Source organism: Aquila chrysaetos, chromosome 5, assembly GCF_900496995.4.
Source record: "Aquila chrysaetos chrysaetos chromosome 5, bAquChr1.4, whole genome shotgun sequence".
Classification (NCBI taxonomy): domain Eukaryota; kingdom Metazoa; phylum Chordata; class Aves; order Accipitriformes; family Accipitridae; genus Aquila; species Aquila chrysaetos.
This window is the reverse complement of record NC_044008.1, coordinates 38,043,305-38,063,015: the sequence shown is the minus strand read 5'-3', so window position 1 is coordinate 38,063,015 and position 19,711 is coordinate 38,043,305. Positions and strand designations below refer to the sequence as shown.

Below are 19,711 nucleotides of genomic sequence, written 5' to 3'. Positions count from 1 at the left end.
GCCCTGGAGCATGCAGAAACACCCTGGGAGACACCCACCAGCCCAGGGAAGGGGTGGGGGCAGCTCCAGCTACAAGAAGGGATAAAACTTGGATTTTCAAACTAGGGAACAGGTACAAGGTCTCCTCTGTCTCCACACCACACCTGGAGCAAGGACAGGAGGGGCAATGCCTGTTGCAGAGCTGCAGCCAGCACTAGAGGGGCTGCTGGCACTGCAGTAAAAGCTAGGGCAGAGATGTTCCCATCAGCACAGCACAGCCTCTGATTTTAAACCAGACTTCAGATTTAATGTCCCACTGAAGGGAGAGTACAGCCACCAGCCCTTTCATTTTATCAGAGGGGAAGGAGGGAAAGAGAGACACAAACTTTAAGATGATTTATTCACATGAACTCATATCCCAGCCCCACCTCTCTCCCCCAAACAGAAAACACTGACCATGACGTTTATGGAATGGCTCGGCTTCAGCTTTTAACAAAATCCTCCACAGAAGGGCGAGAGCACAACAAAGCACACAAGGACAATTCCACACGCAAGCAGCCAGGCCAGGAAGAGAGCTCACGGCACGCCTCCGGGGCACAGTTTATAAATGCACCCTTCTCGTGTGGCCTTTCAAAGAAAACCAGCCAGGTTACATCCACATGGAACAGAGACAAGAGCACAACCTCATTCTCCAACATTAGAAGGGGCAGGGTTGAAACGTGAGCTACCACCGGCACGGCTCCATCCCGGGAAAGCTCCCAGACGGTAAGAGCATCCCACCGTGACCGGGTGACTGGCGGAGCCACCCTCCACACCTGCCTCACACACGACCCCCTTTGGTTTGGATACAGCCATTAGCTCGGTGTCTCAAGTCTTGAGATCATCTCTTTGGAAAGGTGAGGAGGAAGAACAGAGGTGACAGCCACGGGCCTGCTCTGTACCCATCCTTGGGCAGAGGATAAAGGTGTGAGCTTTTTTGGCTGTTTGGACCATCACAACCATCACACTGCAGGCAGGTAAGGAAACGTTCCCCCAGAGCAGAGGTATTGCTCCAAACACTCGCTTGACCCTCTGAAACCATCACAGCACTGCAGGTGGCCCACCACAGGCTCTGTTCCTTTCAAATAAGCAGCGCCAGCTGTGTGAAGTTCATCTGAATGCCCCTTTTATTGAACGCTGTGATAGTGCAGTGGTAACATTGAACAGAGTTAAGACTGCTTAAAACAAAAGCTGGAAGAGCAAGAAGTTTAAAAAGAAAGGGAAAAAAAAAAAAAAAAAAAAGGTTAGACCAGTTAAAACAGCATCGGTTGCCCCAAAGTAGAGACACACAGGGGTTTTAATGTAGTGTTAAAGGTTAAACTCAGAGCACGTCTCCTCCATGTGCCTAACACCCAAAACATGCCTTCTACTTAAGAGTCTTGAGTGAAAAATAAAAAGGTAGTCTGTCAGATGAGCGCACATCGGGTGATCAGGAAAGGACCAACACAGGTTTAGAGAAGTCATGGAGTTGATACTGCATCTACCGCTGTGCTCCCCCACGCATGGCCTGGGCACCAGGCGCCCCTAGGCTAACACACCACACAGCTGCACGTAAAGAGCTCCTATGCCAGTTCATAAACATCTTCCATTTACTATTTGGTGATTACATGTGTGTATATATAGTTCTCTAGGCAACACATTTCAATGAGATAGTCAACTCTGAGGATACACAGGCCAATCTAACAATGAGAAATGCAGTTTCAGTCCAACAGAAGCTTGTTTTCCCTTTCCTCAAGAAAGGAGATGTAACCCTCTCTCCCCTCAACAGCATTTTCAGGTCACACTGGAGTCCCCCGCTGCAGCTATTCTTCATCAGAGGAAGAGTTCTGATCCAGGGGGTACACCATGAACATCACATCTGGCCGCGACGGGACAGAGGGGTGACCAGGCCTCACGATTTCAAAGCCCAAGAAGCTGAATGTCTTCAGGAGTGGAGCTACCAAAGAGAAGGAAATCTGTTACCACCAGGAATAATCCTCTTTACCTGCGTCACCCTAGAAGCCACAAATACCGAAGTGCACTGAACACCCTCTGTGAGTGCACCCAGAGCTTCCTGCACAGAAAGAAACCATTTTAATGTGACAGCCCTCTCGAATAGGAGGTCTTCTCTCTTCCTGCATTCATCACAGCTGCTCCTAAGCGTGAAGGGTATTTTAGATGTGCAGCATGTCAAAGTTTTTATTCTGTACTGACATGGGTCCCAGCACCCTTTGAGCCCTGAAAGCAGGTCAGACAGCAGCAAACAGGAATCGACTTACTCGGGGTCTAGGTAGACATTTGCCATCTCCACGAGGAGGACCCAGAGCTCAGTGGAAACTCAAGACAGCTCAGCACAGCTCAGTGCAGTCCCCCAGCAAACGCACCATGGGTTATGCCCAGAAATTCAGAGCGGGGTAAGTCCAGAAGCCCACCCCACACCTTGTCTCAGTCAGACAAGATTATACTACACAGTGACTGGATGCATGCTTGCTTGTTACTGAAGTGGTCACTTCCCTGTGACCCATGAAAGTTACCCTGGTGCAGCATCTAATCTCTACAGCACCCTCTGATGATCAACTTCAAGCCACTGAACGGTCATGCAGAGGAGCTCCTATATACTTTGAAGACAGCACTGAATTTCAACTGCATAGACAAGGACCCAGGATCTGGAGCACTCCAGAACTCGTACAAATAAGCCAGGTCCAAGAGCAACACAGCCCATTTTTAAAAACAAAAACCAGTAGCAGATGTCTCCTGTAACCAGGCACTGCAGAGGTCACCTATGCAACCTGTGGCGGTAGCGGTGGCATTATAGCAAGAACTTAATCTGAAAATTATTCTTGGCATCATAACATGGAATGACATCTTCCTGGGCTCAGCACAGCTTAGCTATAATAACACGCTTCGTTTCAGAGAAGACAGTGCAGCTTGTGAAGTGAAGCAGCAGAGTAAAATTAGAATTAAGGTTTGAATTACTCCTGCCATGGCAATTGCTTGGTTACTAGCTTGCATCTAGTAAGATTTAAAGTGACAGACCCATAGCTTGGTACCTCACCACAAATCTCCTCAAACTTCCGTGCTGTAATCACTCATCCAACACATCTATCTTTAGATCCTAATGCAGCCCCCTTAAGCCATAAGCATCTATAGCCAGGGTCAGGATTACCTGTAAGTCTAGGAAGGGCAAAAGTGCCAGTAGATCTTTAAAAAGCAGATGAACACCAGGGCAACAAGCTATAAGTGTTCATTTCCCATATAGTAACTTCTCCCTGATTTCTCCTTTCAAATCACAGAAGCCTGATGCCAAATGGAGACCTTCACTCCTTACCAAAGGAGAAATATTAACCAATTTCTGGACAAGAAAATACTCCAAGTAATTCAGAGGCAGCTTTCTGCATGAGAGTACAACTAATAATTTAACGGGAGGATAGCAACGCAAATCTGCTGGAAAAACCAAAATACTCCCTCTCCCTTAGTCTCAAGAAAGGGCTTATTTCCTCCACAAGAAACTATTTCTAATTTGTAAGAACGCCATGAGAATTATGCATATAACAATTACTGCAGCAGGAAGCATCCCGTGAAGCCTTGCCTTAGGATTACTAGACTTTTGTACAGCTTCAGCAGCACCGTTTTAGATCTAGGGAGCAAACCTGACAGCGGGGGCGAGTTCTCACCTCTATCTTCTCTGCTTTTTCTGAAGCAAATAAACACGTAGTTTACTTTCATTTTTTCTTCAGCAAACTCCAACAGTGCTGATAACCTGCCAAGGAGGAGGAAGACAAAAGAACATCAGCTATAGGAAGTCCTGTCCTGAGGAAGCCTCTGAGCATTATCAACTGCTTGGATGTTTTCAGGCAGAAAGATTACTTGTTTACAGACCCCTTCCAGCGAACAATGGGTGCTGAAACAATGGGCTTCCTGCATCGCTATCCAGCCCTGCAGAACTAAGAGCTATCCTCACACCAAGTTGCCCAACAAGTCACTATCCTCGGCATCCGCGTGCCAGCGTGCCCAAACACCCATCGCCACCAGCCAGTGATTTTGTACAGGAGCCTTTGTACGCAGGAAGCTGAATATTGCAGCTGATCCCGAGTCAGGCTACATTCCCTCCACTGGCAACACACACAAGGGGATCCATAAGTTTTGTGCTTTATGCAAAGGGGGGGGGGGAATGGAGCTCATACCAGGCAGAAGAGAAAAACATCACTGAAGGAGCATGTGCACAGCCAAAGCTGTTTCCTGAACACATCAGCTGGATGGCACAGCTGATGCACCCTGAATCCACGCTTCCTGCCTTTCCAGCTAAATTATTTCTGCCACCTCTTGATGGAAGCACTTCTTGATGGAAGCAGCACTGCATTAACCCCTCTCTGAGCCCTGGGGATCGGCATGACAGAGCCATCGTTGTCACTGCTGGCCTTGAACCATTTACGATGCAGGCTGCTAGAGTAGTGACAAACAGGGCTTCAATCGACATCTAATTAAACAGCAGTCAGCGAGACTGGAGTGCAGCGAGGGAGATTAAATTTGCAAGGGTTTTGTTAATATGGTAATGAACTATTTTAATTATAGCCTCTACTAGGCTGTTTTACCTAGCTAAAAATAATCTGGCAAAATTGCACTTTAAGTCATGGTGACACAGGCGTATAAATACCCTCCCAGAAGAAGCCGCTCCCAAGAGAGCAGGCACTTGGACAGCAAAAAGATTTACAGGCCAACTGGAGAAATTACACTAACGTTTATCTGGACTCGGAGTCAAATGAGACAAGTGTGAGACAGCAAGAACACTGGCACTTACTGAAGGTGCCCAATGAGTTTTTTTTCTTAATTAGCTTGTGTCATTTATGGATGAAGCCTACTTGGAGATTTAGGAGGACTTCAGAGAGCTCTGCAGAGGAAGCCAGTAAAGCCACATCTACGCTATAGTGCTCCCCGCCAGCGGAGATCTCTGGCAAAGCACTTGGCAGGAAGTAACTGCTCTGGAAGCTGCGTTTACACAAACTTCCCAGAGCAGAGCTGTCTGGACAAAACACTACCGTATTCTGCCAACAGAGAAAAATCAGAGATTCTGGCAGAGCCCAACGCCTGCGTGGCAGCACTCCAAGAGCAGATCCACCTACTGATGAGAAGGAGCACATCAATATAATGGAGTTTTTTCTCCCCTGAAAGAGAGGAAAACGCTTGCCAAAATAAGCTTGCCAAGTGGCCAGCAGGAAAAAAAAAAAAAAAAAAAAAGAAAAAAAAAAATCAGAGAAAGGCCTGTAGATTTTCCATACCAAAGCATGCAAAGAATCACTCTGCTTATTTACTGCTTATTTTTCATTAACACAGGGACTCAAAAAACAGTAACCCATCCAAAATGATCACCAGGGATAAAAAATATATCTATGGAGGACTAACAGGAGGACAGTTCTCTTAAGACAAGTGAGTAAGGACATACTTCAGATACACAAACCAGGAACAGAGCTGCCATACGTACAGCCCTTTCTCCCCACATGCACAGCATCACCCATGTAAGCAAAATCCTGCTCCCTGCGGAGCCACGGATGCAGCTCTGGGATCCTGAACTTACCCTTCTTTGCTTCCATCAGCTAATAATCCGTCAGGGATTTCCACAAAGAGGCTCTGATTAGAGAGCACTGCATCCCAGGAGGAGGTCTTCACCTCTGTGACCTTGTACTGGAAGTGGACAATATGAGGCTTCCCTTCGTGCACTGGGACATCTTGGTTAACAGTGATCTTCTCGTCCTGCACAGGGGAGAGAGGAGAGCTCATGAAATACACTTTAGGATTAGAAAACTATCCATGAGATTGTAGACCAAAAATGTAAGAGATTATGCTTAAACGAGCATGCAGAAGGACTGTGTTTTCAATGACAGCACCCTCCTGAAAAGGACCAGCCCTTACAGACTGGTGTGTGTCCAGAGTTTCAGCCTATCACTAAAACTCACCACTGTGAGACTCACCATAGCTTGTGAAGGTACGCACAGTCAGCTGCAAGCTCATGTTTGAGTCTCAGCGCTCTAAGCAAGTGTTTAAGTGGTTAAGAGCTATTGTTCTGAACTACCTGTAACACCATGCTTTTATTTTAACCTAATACAAAAACAAAGAACAAAAAAGTAAAGTCCTACATACTAAACAGGCAGGGGAGTATAACTAGGGAGAGCAAATGTGAAATAAATGGTATTGCAGTTTTACTAAGAACATTATACTTTTCCCTTCCCCTTTCACTGGTTCAGGGACGCACCACAACGAGTACTCTGACCTCAGAGTGATCTTCTAGTCTTGTTTTCCTGTTCAAAGGAATGTAGTTTTGCATATTTACATTATATGAAATTTCTGGGTAGTGAGAGTCCATTCATTCACCACAGGTCCCAGCCACATCTTTGAAGGGCAGTTCATGAACTACCCTTCAAAGAACACAACTTGAACCGACAAGCTGGAAGAGCATCTGCTGCCACAGTCTGACCAATTTCATTGTCTCCCCAGTCCCCAACATAGTCTTTTTGTTTAAGGGATGACCACAAATTGCTTTCCCAGATTTTACAACCAACTGGTATGGCAAATGGTTTGCCTCCTGGTATAAGGGAGGAGAGTGCATAGCACAGAGAGAATCCCAAAACAGACAGAAGATACACAGATTTGAGGACTGTGAGAGACCACAAATGTAGACAGCCCTCTCCAGTAGTGCTCTAACTAGAACATCAAGCATGCAGACCACCTCAGATTCAGCTCAACAGTTCCTAGAAAACAATTTCGTGGTTAAAACTCCATTCCTTCTCCTGACAATTTCTGCAGGCAGCTGGCTTGCCCAGTAATGATTTCCACATTTCACTGCAAAGAGCCCCAAAGAAATGATGAAGAAATTCATTAGGTTCCCGAGTTAACGTTGTCAACCGCAGTGGAAGCTGAACTGTTCCCATCTGCTTGGTTACAGGCTCATGCATCCTGATTCCCTCACGTTTACAAAGTAAGTCACCTGCACAGCTTTGAAGGGCAGAAGTAAACCAGATATTAGAAGTCATGTCTGCTCAGTTCCCGAGTCACAGGAGTGTCTGGGGAAGCCATGCGTCCCTCTCTCCTCAACAGCATCAACAGGTGGGATGGGAGGTCGTTTACTCCATCAGGTCATTAGGTCAGCGACCATCCAGTATCCAGGCACTTTATTTTAACAGGGTGATTAATTCAGCAGCAGATTACGAGCTCTGATCTGCTGAAGATCAGCTGGACTGACAACGAAACAAGTGACATTGCTGCAGAAAGACAGCACCTCACCAGACAAGGCTTAATAAATGCTTTGTAGTGACATATACTCATCTCTGACCATAACACACATAGGGAGCCAGTACAGAAAAGAAAACTCAGTCCAGTTTGGATCTGCAGTGAAGAAGCACTTAAAAGATGGGCAGTACAAACACAGCAGCAGCCAACAGTGCCCAGTAAGAGGGTGGAAGACTCCTCAGTATCTCTGCTTGTCAAGCAGATGTTTTCTTGTTGGTGTTTTAAGCTATGAAGGTGTAAGCATTGCTGAAAAACCAGTGAGCAGTTCAGCAAAAACATCATTGATAACTTTTCCAGGCTCCTCAAGCTTGTGTCCCAGTGCTTTAATTCCTATTACCACATGTATTAAAATAGATCCCCTCTTGGTTTGACTATTGACAAAGAAGCAGCCATCGAGTATGTTAATGCTGGCGACAAAGTAACGCCACATGCAAATGAAGAACTGCCTGGCTTCGGTAACCAGAGCAGAGGAAGCTGCCGTTTGTTTAAAGCCCACAAAGCTTAGCTGAAAAACAAGTTTACACTTCATCAGAATAAATATCCTGTAGGAAATAAGTTTATTCATCGAGTTTGAAAGAAGTTTTTGTGGCTGCGCCTGCTGTCAGGTTTTACTAGTTTTAAGCCAAGTGCACCAAGAAACCTACTGACAGCTGCTCAAGTTAAATCAGACTGCTGCTGATAAAGCCACCGCAGACCCAGCGGCAAGAGTCAGATCTGAGGCCAGAGTGAGCTCCACACTACAGAGGTGTATTTAAGAAAAACAAACCCAAGAGGATTATATGCACATCCTTCACCAGTGGCTTTATAGGAGCCTTTTACAGTTGTTGTTACCATGCAGAAAGCATCTCTGTTTCAGAAAAGATCCTTCTCTCAAGAAAAGCTCACAGATGCTTCTTTTCTTGTACTTCATGAAAACAAAAACAGGGCGAGGAAGTTGAGAAAAGCAGGCTGGGATTGACACATGGAGGGGGAGGCACACGCATGCATTTTTGCGGGAAGACTGGCAGGAGCCTGCAATAGGAAAGGAGAAGCTTTCCGAGCCTTCAGGCTTAGCCCTTCTGTCACCAGAAGTTATGCCCGGCACTCCAAACCTAGCGAGGTTTTTTCCACTTAAGACCCCCTAATGCAACAGCCCGTGAACCAAAGGCAGCACAACCGGAGGGATTAACAGAACCAGTTCCCCTGGTTCAGTGGGAATTACGTTTACACAGCCTGTCTTGGGCAGCTGATATTTTATTTCTAGGCATCAAAATAGAGACAGCGAGATGCCGGGGAGAGAAGCTGTTCCTGTGAAGCGGCAGCCCAGAATTCTTTGGAAGCTGCTCAAAGCAAAATCCTGTTTATGCTACAAATGTTCGGTTTTAGTTCACCCCTGCAAAATCCCCCCACCATGCTATCATGGGCAAAAAAACCCCACCAGACTATCTTTTATACACAGCTGCCTAAACCACCAGCTCTCCAGCCCTCAGCTCCATTTCAGTGAAGTAAAGCCACAAGGACCAGCTTCCCCTTGGTTACAATTCAATGGGCACAAGATTTTCCAACCCAGCTATGCTCCTCAGATGTCCCAAGAAGGATGGGGGGAGGCCCCTACGTGTTGGCAGCTTAAGAAGAAAGGATGTTATGATCTACCATAGCCAAGCGACTGGAGAAACTCGTGTAAGCAGCCTACTGTTGGCATGTGCTACACCTGCAGCCTCCTGCCAAGTTTGCTAGCCAGAGCACGTCTGTTCGCACAAAGGCCGTCCTGGCTGTGCAGCACTGATGCTGATCATTATTGCGTTCCCAGCTCAAGTAAAGCTCTGTTGACGAAGGGCCAAATATTAAGTCTCTTAACAAAAAAATACCAACAACTATAGGAAGCCCCAGCAGCTTAATTTATAGAGCTGTTGTATGTGAGCACTGTGCTGCATGCTCCGAAGGAGGCAGGATCATTCAGAAAGGTCATCCCTTGAACTAGAATAGCTGATACAGCTGGAAAAAGGACTTAAGCTTTTGGGCCCGGATGCCTTTCCAGGTCACACTGAAGCTTGCTGGCTGAAAAAAACTCAACCTGCTGTAACTACAGCACTGCTAGATTGGGTGGCCCACTGAGAGGGGCAGAGAGAGTCCCAGTAACCCCCATCTAAGGTTTGACTTTAAACCACTGGGCAACACAGCCTGCTCTGGTCTGGGATGAGCTATGCTACAGAAAGGGCTGATTTTCTGACAGATTCTGCTAGGTTTTGTCAGCAATAAACCCAGAAAGAATTACATCCATACTTCTGGGATGCAGCTATCCAGATGACATCCCCCCAGGCAGCAGCCCCTGCCTACACACCACTGCCAAAAGCTTCTGTGCAAATTCAAGGCCATACGGAAATCAAACACTTCAAAGTCTCCAAACTGATTCTTTCCACCAGCATCTCCTCCACGTTGAGCCCATTTTCTGCCTTTGGACCTTGCCTGGTGTGTACGCAAGGCTTGGCAAAGCTGGCCTGCAGGAGTTTAAGTTGCAGGGTCCCCTATTTCTCATCCCCTCCTACCCAGAGGGAATTCATTAGTTGTCCTGAGCCCCCATGAAGCTATTTATGTATCTTCTTTATCTAACAGGAAGCCCGTTGTGCTCTACTGCTTCTCCGGATTTCATACCCTTCTAACATCTGTGACAATTCAACTCGACAGCATTAAGCTGATGTTACATTATTATTAAGAGGCTACAGAGCTTGACATTTATTCACAAGGTAAGCGGGTGAGGTGTGTGCTAAAAATTCACCAAGGCTGCATTAAAGAAAACTCCTCTGAAAGCAGCTGCGAGGTCTGCGATTCTCTCATGAATTTCAAGAGGAGACTTTGGTAGCTGTGACCCAAAAAGGCCTGTATCTTTTCATCATATAAAGTCTGTGTGCCTCCCACAGCGTAATTAAAAATCAAGTCTAACACCTATGACAACACTCCTGTCTGAACAGCCAAATTTGCAAGCTGAGCATAAATTTAGGCTACCTCATCTGATAGCACTTTACTCCCTGGCATGTGGAAAAGCAGCCCCTGTCCCAGAAGGCAGACAGATGTGTGCCACCATAACACAACACAAAGTTGCACAAACGCCAATTATTCTACAGCAAGGAACAGCCAGCTCTCCTCATTCGAAAGGAAAGGTCCTGTAGAAAGAAGAGGGCCAAAAAATGAGCGCTACACAGATCCATGTGCTTCTAAGCAAGTGTGCAGATACAAAGCCTTCCTGATCTTGCCTCATCCTATGCACGTGTTCTAGAAACGTTCCAGTCTGTGAGGTGGACAGTCGCCTCTCCCTTTTGTGAAGTCAGGAGTTACTCTGTACATCAATTCAGGCAGCTCCCAGGCTCCAACAACTTTACGTTCCGGACTAGCGCACAGGAAGGAGCTTATCAACCATTCTCTCTCTGCATTTCACCTTTCTGCTTCCCGCTTCCTCTTTTCGAGAGGCATTTAAGAAGTTGTTTCATGTTTTGATAATGCTGGCTCTGCATACAATAGCTGGAACAGGCTTCTGGGAACGGGGCTAGTGAATTATTTGCTACACACCTTTGAGAAAAGGTCTCTTGTTTCTTAATAAACAGGTGATATTTAAGCGGGAGAGAGAGAGCGCTGCATGCAGGTTAGCAACCTGCCAACAGGGTTGCTGAAAAATTAACTGTTCTTCCACTTACTACCTTGGAGTTATTTGCGTTTATCCCCATCAGACTGCAAAAGGGACCAAACACAGTTGCAACACGGCTACAGGTCATTATTTAGACGTCAGATCTTTCTCACCTTATATATCAGAGCTGAAAGAGAAGGATCCCTGCTACCCCCTCGCCCACCGGGGATCTTCGACAGTGGGTGAGGGGCATCAGGAGCACCACAGAGGCCCTGGAACAATGTGCCTGCAGCACTGCAGCTGGGGACAGTTACTCAAAGGTAAAATACTACTGCAAGAAAAAGAGAGAGAACACCAGGTTACATTAGCAGGGATCACATTTCGGATGCTACAGCTCCTCATAACCCCAAACCACTCGTATCCCTGCTCCTCCACAGCACCTCAGAGGCAGCAGATCAGGGCTTTAGCACCCGGACATCTACATTAAAAATGCTTGCTGCCCAAGTCGTATCAGAAACCAGCAGTGTTTTGTTAGAAATGGAGGAGGGGCTTCGCAGCCAAGAACCCAGAGAGAGTGCTGAGCAACCTCATGCTAATAAGGGATGCCTGGAAGACTGCCAATAGCAGATGGCTGGAAACGCATGACCAGATGAGCACACATTTTCTATAGACAAATATCTACAAATAGATCAACAGGACCCAGAAGGAGGAGGTTTTAAGTTTCACATTTTCAAAAAGAGGAGGAGTGAAAGGGCTGGTTCTTCAGATATTTTCAACACGCTCTACAACGTCCAAGCTGACATTTTCACATGCAAATGAAATATCATACAAGCATCCTTCACCCCAGCCCTAAAAATTACAAGTCCACCCCACAGATCTACTTTTAAGAGCAAGAAAATAAGTTTCCCTTGCAGTTTGAGTTTGTTTGGATGTCCTACACACAGTCTTTCAGGATCACTTTGAACGCAGGCTTTAATATCTGCTCCAGCTTCTAGGAAGTTCATGAAAGCAAATTATTTTACTTCTGGAGCATTGCCTCCTTTATCAGTACCACAAAAGCTCTTTGCTGAGGCACAGCACAGAAGCGGTATTCCTCTAACAAAGCCTGCAAAAGCAACGCAGAGAAACCTGTCATTCCCCAGTGTTCCCATTATGAAACCCACAAGTGCAAAGCTATGTAAACACCACCAAAATAAAGGGGGGTGTGAGGGTTTTCAATAAGCACATGGAGCGAGGAACAAGCCTATAATGGACAGACTCTGCAGATGTATTGACAACTTACTGTCTGCCCTAAAACCTATCACTTGAGCTGTTCCCGAGACAGTGTTTTTCCACTCTAATCCCTCTCCACGAGGGAGACAGGCTTAAGCATCCAAAGACCAAGTACTGAGCTGCACTATCAGAATCACCTGAACCGCTTATACAGTATGCTAGAACGGATACCAGACTGCAAACGAACTACTGAAATTTGGCATTTCTGAATGCCAAAAAATAGCTTGCAAACGCAGTTATGACACAGGCAGAATTTGCTAAGATCTTGGCTTGCCACCTCATACCAAAATAATCTTTCTACAGGAAACATATATTCTTCCTCCACATATGTCCTCCTCCTTCTCCAGGTTTGCTAGACTGGGCTCTTCAGCAGCATTCCCGTGTGCCACGGCCTACGGCAGACACTTCTGGAGAAAAGGCTGTTTAAATACACTAGGAAAAGATATTAAGCAGTTGCAGTGAAGAAGTCTCAGGGCAAACCCCTTTGCACACATGCTCAGTGGTGTTTTGTGTTAATACAGTCCCTCCTCACGGCATGACTGGGGCTATCAATGGACCAGTGTGTATTCAGTAGTAGTGGATGTCGAGAGGCATGACAAAGCACTTTGCTGTGCCGTTCCCCACCCCCAGAAAGCTGTTGGCAGCTTTGTTTTTCCCTTCCCTCCTCCCTCACCCCCCAGTCAACAATGTACTATTGATAGCTCTCTCCAACTTGCGGCCAAGGCATCAAGAAGCTGGATAATGAAGTGTAGTTGTGGGAAAAGAAGAAAAAAAAAAAAAAAGAAAAGAAAAAAAAAAGAGAGAGAGTCTGTAGTTTTCATGCAAAGCAGTTCAAGACACTTCCCAGTTTTGCTTCCTCTGGCACATGGAGAAGTCAAAACACAAGACCCCTTCAGCTGCTGAGCCCTGCCTGGGGCACTGGGGCTTTGCCTAGCCCAGACCTGCACGCCACCACTACCCTCCCCAAAACTTTGCAGTGGAAGCCAGCTAGGGTCCCGAGAGCAGCACACGCAGGGCAGCACCATCAGGCAATGCTGGGGAGCAAGCGTGTGTGTGTGGCGCAGATTAAAAGAGGTTTTGCTTCCTCCAGATGCACGTTAGCACCCTGGGAAGAAGTTTATGCAAGCACCCGACAAAGTCCGATCCCTTCGTGCATCTGCGTGCGAGCAGACCACTGCAACTCTGCTCTCTGAGGCCTGTTTATAGCTTAAAAACTAGGATTGTGCTCCCTTCTAGCCTCTCTTCTGAGAAGCTGCTTTCCAGCAGCTTGGTTTAGATCAAGATGCATTTAGATCACCAAGGGCCTTGCCCTGAAGAAACTCCCAAGCAGAAGCTTCTTGACAGAGTCCTGCCTGAAACGGGAGCTGGAAGCAACTGTACATTTTCAGCCAGTGGGTATAATTTTAACTCGCTAAGCTTCCAGTGATCTCAACCCCGTGCCCTGTCCCTGGGAAGCGCAAAGGACAACTTGGCAACTTTTGAACCCTGTGATGGCTGCTCTTCAATAGCCCTTGCATCTGAAGCCCCAGGCCAGCACTGCTTTCTGTCCACGACAAAAACCAGCACCTTGGGGTCTAAAAGCTGCACATTTTCTTGGTTTTGGGGGTTTCATTTGTGCTGAACACTTAGACCAGATGGAAGGATCCATGCAGCTCCCCTGACATTACAAAAATGAAGTTTTTGTGTTTGTTTTCTTTTTTGCCCCTTTACAAAACACTTAGGCCACAATAATAAGATATTATGCTGCCAGCCACTGCAAGTCACCCATTAAGAAACCTGATTTGAGGTGCAACTTGTAAATAACCATCTGATGAACGCAGCATAGCTCAAGTATCGACCGTTCATACAGCGGCCAAGAAACAAGGCTGTTTTACACACATCCTCCGGGCGCTTATCTACATGGTACGATAGAGGCTCAGGAAATGACACTTTTGGGACTCTAAACAACAGACACACGAAGATAATTTGGTCAGCTGAGAAAAACAGACACAAATCGAGTGAGTTCATGCCTGCTGATAACCAACCTGCCAGCAGAAATCACCTTTCCTTAGAAATGCGTGGGGACTGCGGGAAGGGAGGGCACAAACCCTCCTCGGCGTTAAAGCCTTCTTATTAGCAAAAGGGTGCTCAGACACTCGCTGCCGAGGTGCCCCCCCGCACCCCACCCCACCACAGCCCCGGGGAGCCCAGACACCAGCCCGGGGGGGTCTCCCCAAAAAACGGAGAAGCGCCGCTCCGATGGGGATTTGAACTCGGGAAAGAAAGGGGGAGAGGATCCAAAGGGGGAGAGGATCCAAAGGGGGACAGTCGCCGCCACCCCCGCCCGCCTCAGCGCCCGCCCGCACCCCAGGCCCGGCCGCCGCCGCCGCCGCCGCTCTGAGGGGCGCGGAAGGCCGCGGCGGGTGGGCCCGGCGGTGCGGGGAGGGTGGGGGCCGCGCCGCCCCGCACCTGTCCTGGGTGTTTATCATCCTCGGCTCGCTCCGGCTCGGCTTCAGGCTCCGACTCCGGCTCTGGCTCGGCTGGGTCGCTCCGCTCCGTTCGCCGCCGCCCTCACTCGCCGCCGCCGCCGCCGCCGCCGCGCTCTGACTGACCCCACGGGCTCGCGCCCGGCCCCGCCCCCCTCGCCTCTTCTCCCCGCCCCTCTCCGCGCGCCGCGCGGCCCCGCCCTCCCGCCCCCGCCCCCCGCGCCGGGCAGCCTGGGAAACCGCCGCCCCAAACAAAGGCGCGCGCCGCGCCACGCCTACCCACCGCGCAGGCGCGCCGCCCTCCACCACCTCCCCCATTCGCCCCGCCCGCGCCCCGCTTAGTGACGCTGCGGTGTCGCGCGGGGGCGGCCGTTGGCGGCCGTTGGCTCTCTGAGGGGATCCCTCAACGCCCCGCTCCCGCCCGTGGGGCTGCTGGCCACGCCGCGAGTGGGCGGGGCGCGTGGGAACGGCGGTCCCTCGACCCCTGGCTTGCCTCACGGCCGGGCAAGGCGGCCGTGAGGCAGGTGTTGGGGGAGCAGCAGGCCTGAGGGCCGGGAGTAAAGCCTTCCGCCACGGGGGTGGGGAGCAGGCAGCCTGCGGCCTGGGGTGTGAGGAAGGGTGAGAAGCGGCAACGCCGTGGCGGGAGACTGAAGCGCGTCTGCGTTGTTTCTTACAGTGGAAGAGGCCAGGGCCCTTAGGCTGAAGGCTTTCTGGAGGCGTTTTGGCTCCTGTTGAAGTGGTGGGAGAAGAGGTTAGGGAGCAGCGAGACTAAGTAATGAGCTGCTGGGCCCCGGCGGTACCACTGCAGAACAAGCCACTGGCTCTGATGTGTGGTATACTGCTTAAAGTATGATGCTAGTGCTTAAAAGGTGGCATGGGGAACTGCAGGCTCATAACCTGGATGAGTAGGAGCTAGAAGAAGGAAGAGAGGAATGAATATGTGGATAACAGGATGTTGAGCTGCCCATGGCAGGGCTCTGCAGGGGCTCATGATGAGCAGCGTACCCATAAGGGAAAGGCAGTGGCAGTCACCTGGACAAAGACGAGGAGCCTGGAGAACCAGGCAGGGCGAGTAACTTGTGGGCTTCAGTCCCGCAGAGCTTGGTGGGTGCTGAGTCTTCACGTGGGGTCAGAATCCAAGCAGTTTGCTGGAAGAGAAGCTCTCAAGACCCTTTGGATGCAAGCCTTGCAGGTTGGAGTCCTGGAGAAGTTCACGCATACTCACTTGGTCTCACACTGTCTGCTGGCGTTTGCAACACATCGGAGAACACAGGCCTGCCCCCAGGCAGGAGCGGAGCAGGCTCCTGAGTGACACGCGTGGCAGCCCAAGGTGCGATGGCCTGAGCGGGCTCGTGGACTCTGGGATCTGACAGGCAGCCCTTGGCCTGGGCTTCCTGGTTCCCAGCGTGGCGACACTGGCCTTTGCTCGGCAGGAAGTGACCAGCTGTTCTGCAGAAAGCTGGACACCGGCCAGAGCCTGAGTTCAAACAGAGCCCATTAAATGGCCTTTTCCCCCTTCCTCCGCGTTTAAAGCCCTGCTTGCAGCCATAATTCTATTTATAATACGCAGGAAAAGCGAGCTGAGACTTTCCCACAGTGCCGGCTTCTCAGGCGATTGTTGTTCGGGAAGCTGGAATGTACGTGGTATTATTTTTGTATCCCCCCAGGAAGGTTTTTTTTTTTAATTGCGTGTCGCTCCGTGTCCCCATCTGTGCTGAGCAAAGTTTGTGAAGTGCAAGGTCTCCAGCTGCTGCTTGTGGCTCTCAAATGCTTTGCCGCAGTGCTGCTGGTTCAGGTGTCTCTGCCTGCGTGCCCCTGTTGGGGAGGGTGGTGGGTGCTCTGAGAGACATCTCGATAGCCAAGGGGCTCGAAGCCAAAGAGGTTATCACTGATATCCCCTGTCTCATTACTGAGCCCTGGGAGCACCTGTCATGGGCAACAAAGTTGGTGAGGGGCCTGGAGCACAAGTCTTATGAGGAGCGGCTGAGGGAACTGGGGTTGTTTAGTCTGGAGAAAAGGAGGCTGAGGGGAGACCTTATCGCTCTCTACAACTACCTGAAAGGGGGTTGTAGTGAGGTGGGTGCTGGTCTCTTCTGTCAGGTGGCTGGTGATAGGATGAGAGGAAATGGCCTCAAGTTGCAGCAGGGGAGGTTTAGGTTGGATATTAGGAAAAATTTCTTTACTGAAAGGGTTGTCAGGCATTGGAACAGGCTGCCCAGGGAAGTGGTTGAGTCACCATCCCTGGAGGTGTTCAAAAAGCGTGTAGACAAGGCACTTCAGGACATGGTTTAGTGGGCATGGTTAACAGTTGGACTCAATGATCTTAAAGGTCTTTTCCAACCTAAATGATTCTCTGATTCTATGTCTCTTGCTTTGTGCCTCAGTGTTCCCTGTGTGCGGAGAAGGGAAGACAGTAATCCTGCTCGGAGAAACGGGCTCATCATTACTACCTTGCCTGGGGTTTTGGCAATGAGAAGTGCTGTTGCGCCGCAGTTTTGGGGTGGCGCAGAGATGCTAGGTGAGGCTGGGGGTGACAACTGGGTCGCAGTGTCACCATTGGTTGGGGTTTTGCTGCCAGCAGAGTCCAGTGGGCACTTTTTTTTGCCTTTCTTGGCCATGCGAGGCCATTCCCCACACAGGGAGCTGCTGTGGGATATTCTGGGTGGGTCCTGTGCATGGCCGGGCTGTGGCAGCTCCATGCCACCCCTGCCCTCCCTGAGCTCCTGGCAAGCACCCGCAGGCCCCACACCTCCCAGGCAGGCAGGTGTTTTACGGAGCGATGAAACATGCTGCTTGGACTCTTATTCCGGCAGACAGAACGCCCTGCCTGTCCTCTCCTTAGGCACTCACTCGTCACCTGGCAACACTGCCTGCAGCACTCGTGGCTTTCCTTTTCCCTGCTCTGCAAGGCCCTGCACCACTTTCATTCTCACTTGCACAGGAGGGTGTTTCTGCTGTCCCTTGTTTGCTGCCCTCGCTATAAGCAGTGAGGCTCTGCTGGGCACTGCCACCCTTCTATCCACTGAACTGTCACCCTTCTGTCCTTTTGTATTTTTCAAATAAAAGCCGTTTGCAGGCAGCTTCCCAGTTCTTAGAGCTCTGTGCATGATTTAAGCCTGGTACCCCAAGCGGCAGCCCAGCAGAACACTAGCCATTTCTGCTGTGCTTCAGTTCTGCCAGCACCACGTCGCTCCTTTGTAAAATAATTTCTGCCGTGTCCTCTCCTGGCCTGGAAACAGTTTTATAGCCCTGCCCGGGGTTTTGGCAATGAGAAGTGCTGTTGTGCCCTGGTTTTGTATGAGTGTTTTTTTGGTACAGCCAGTCTGATGTAGGATGGGCGCCTTTCATAGCTTTGCTGCTTGTCACACTGTGTTTTGGGATTAATTATCCCAAATTCTAGATGTGGAACAGATGACATCTGCAACCTTTCTATTTTAGAGGCTTGCAAACAGTAGTCGTGCATCTCATTACTTATTGTGATTAATTGTGGACTATGTAGCTCTTAAGCAATCCATCAGGATGAACTTCAGAGAGAAGTGATACATCTTTCCCCAGCTGGGGAACGGAGACCCAGAGCTCATCTGTGCCTGGAGCTGGTGACCACTCATGGGCTGGGGCTGGGCAGGCAGGTAGCCCCAGCCTCTCGGAGCTGCCTGACAGTGAGACGGAAGACGCTAGATGGAGACAGGCGAGGACAAGACAACAGGAGGACAACCGCTCAGTCACAGCCTTCTTGCACATGGGACGGAAAACAGAGACGCTGCCCAGATGTTGAGGGCCGTGGAGGAAAGTGGGGTCCCTGCGGGACAGGCCATGTCTTGAACATTTGCTCTGTGCTCTTCCTTGGCCGCAGTCCTGGCCGCACTGTCTTTGCCTTTGTGTGAGAAACAGCCAGAAGCGAGTTCACCCGCTCGACCGGCTCCATGGCAATGCAGTCACAGGGTCTCTTGCTGACCTTGCAGTGATGCGGCCACTCAGATAAGGAAAACGGCGCTATTGCAGAGGCGGTTGGACCAGGGAAGCGGTGGGCTGTAGCCCTTCCCTGTGCCCGTTCCCCCAGGGAGTACCGCACGCCTGTCCTTTGGCTGTGCCCTCCCCATTGGAGCGAAGCCTGGCCAGTATTGGGGTGCACGATAGGTGCCATGTCCAGCCAGAGCCTCAGATGCAGTTCCTCAGTACCTACAGCAGCGCTGCATAGCTGGCTCTGTTTGAAAGGTGTTGCCTAATGGAAAACAATTCCAACAGAAGTTTCAAAATAGAGATAGAAAAGGGTTGGTAGCTTTATATGTAATTAATACCCTGTAGTTATTTAAAAACATCTTTAGAAACATGTCATTCAGAACTTTCTAGGGCTGTATGGATATCTGGGAATGTAATTATGTTTTCAACAGCAGCCTTTTCATCCCCTGTTCTGTGATTGCTTTTTTTTTTTAATGTGAGGATCTTGTTTTGCTAGGGGAAAAATAAAAATGAACACTGCCAGGGAATTTTGTTTTCATACCTTGGTCCTCCCAGCCCAGCTGCCAGTTTGGTCTTCCTGTGCCAACATGTCTATATCATGTTAACAGCTATAGCAGCACCAGGAGTGTTCCTGGGATTTTTGCTCCCTGTGTTTCTAGGTGAGCTGTGGATCAGTCCCCTAAAGCCGGTCCATCTGTGCAGCCATGAGGCTGGAATCATGTCTTGAGGTTTTCATGCAAGTGTCCATCTTGGAGGTGGATTTTAATTGTTTAAACTGTTGGACCGTTTAGCATCACTAACCGGTGTCTCCTATCTGCTTCACATCTGTAACAAAAAGAAGAGGTTCCTTCCAAGCTGTGCTGATACAGTTTTCTGCTGTTCCTTTATATTTCCAATGGGATGAGTTGATTCCTTGGCAGGCCTGCCTGGAGCTGGGGGTCAGATTTAAGGCACATTGCTGACATCAATGGCTTTCTTTTTTAATGAGCTTTGTCAGAATCTGTTATTTAGGCATTAAGCAGTGCCAGCACAGAGTTCACACATGAGCTGAGTTGAAAATCTGCTAGGTGTGAATTAGTGATGAGAGAAAAACAGGTCAAGGAACGTCGTGTTTCAGAGCACGCTGAGCGCCAAGCTT

The 19,711-nt window shown here is 49.2% G+C and overlaps 1 protein-coding gene across 1 annotated transcript; it reads right to left on the bottom strand.

Moving 5' to 3' along the window:
* Positions 1-362: 362 nt before the first annotated feature.
* On the bottom strand, positions 363-14,733 carry OAZ2 (ornithine decarboxylase antizyme 2). Its single transcript, XM_030015290.2, is given in 6 exon segments — positions 363-1,954; positions 3,672-3,757; positions 5,570-5,745; positions 11,050-11,130; positions 11,132-11,207; positions 14,597-14,733. Coding segments are annotated over 6 exon segments (573 nt in total). The 5' UTR covers positions 14,617-14,733; the 3' UTR covers positions 363-1,820.
* Positions 14,734-19,711: the final 4,978 nt, after the last annotated feature.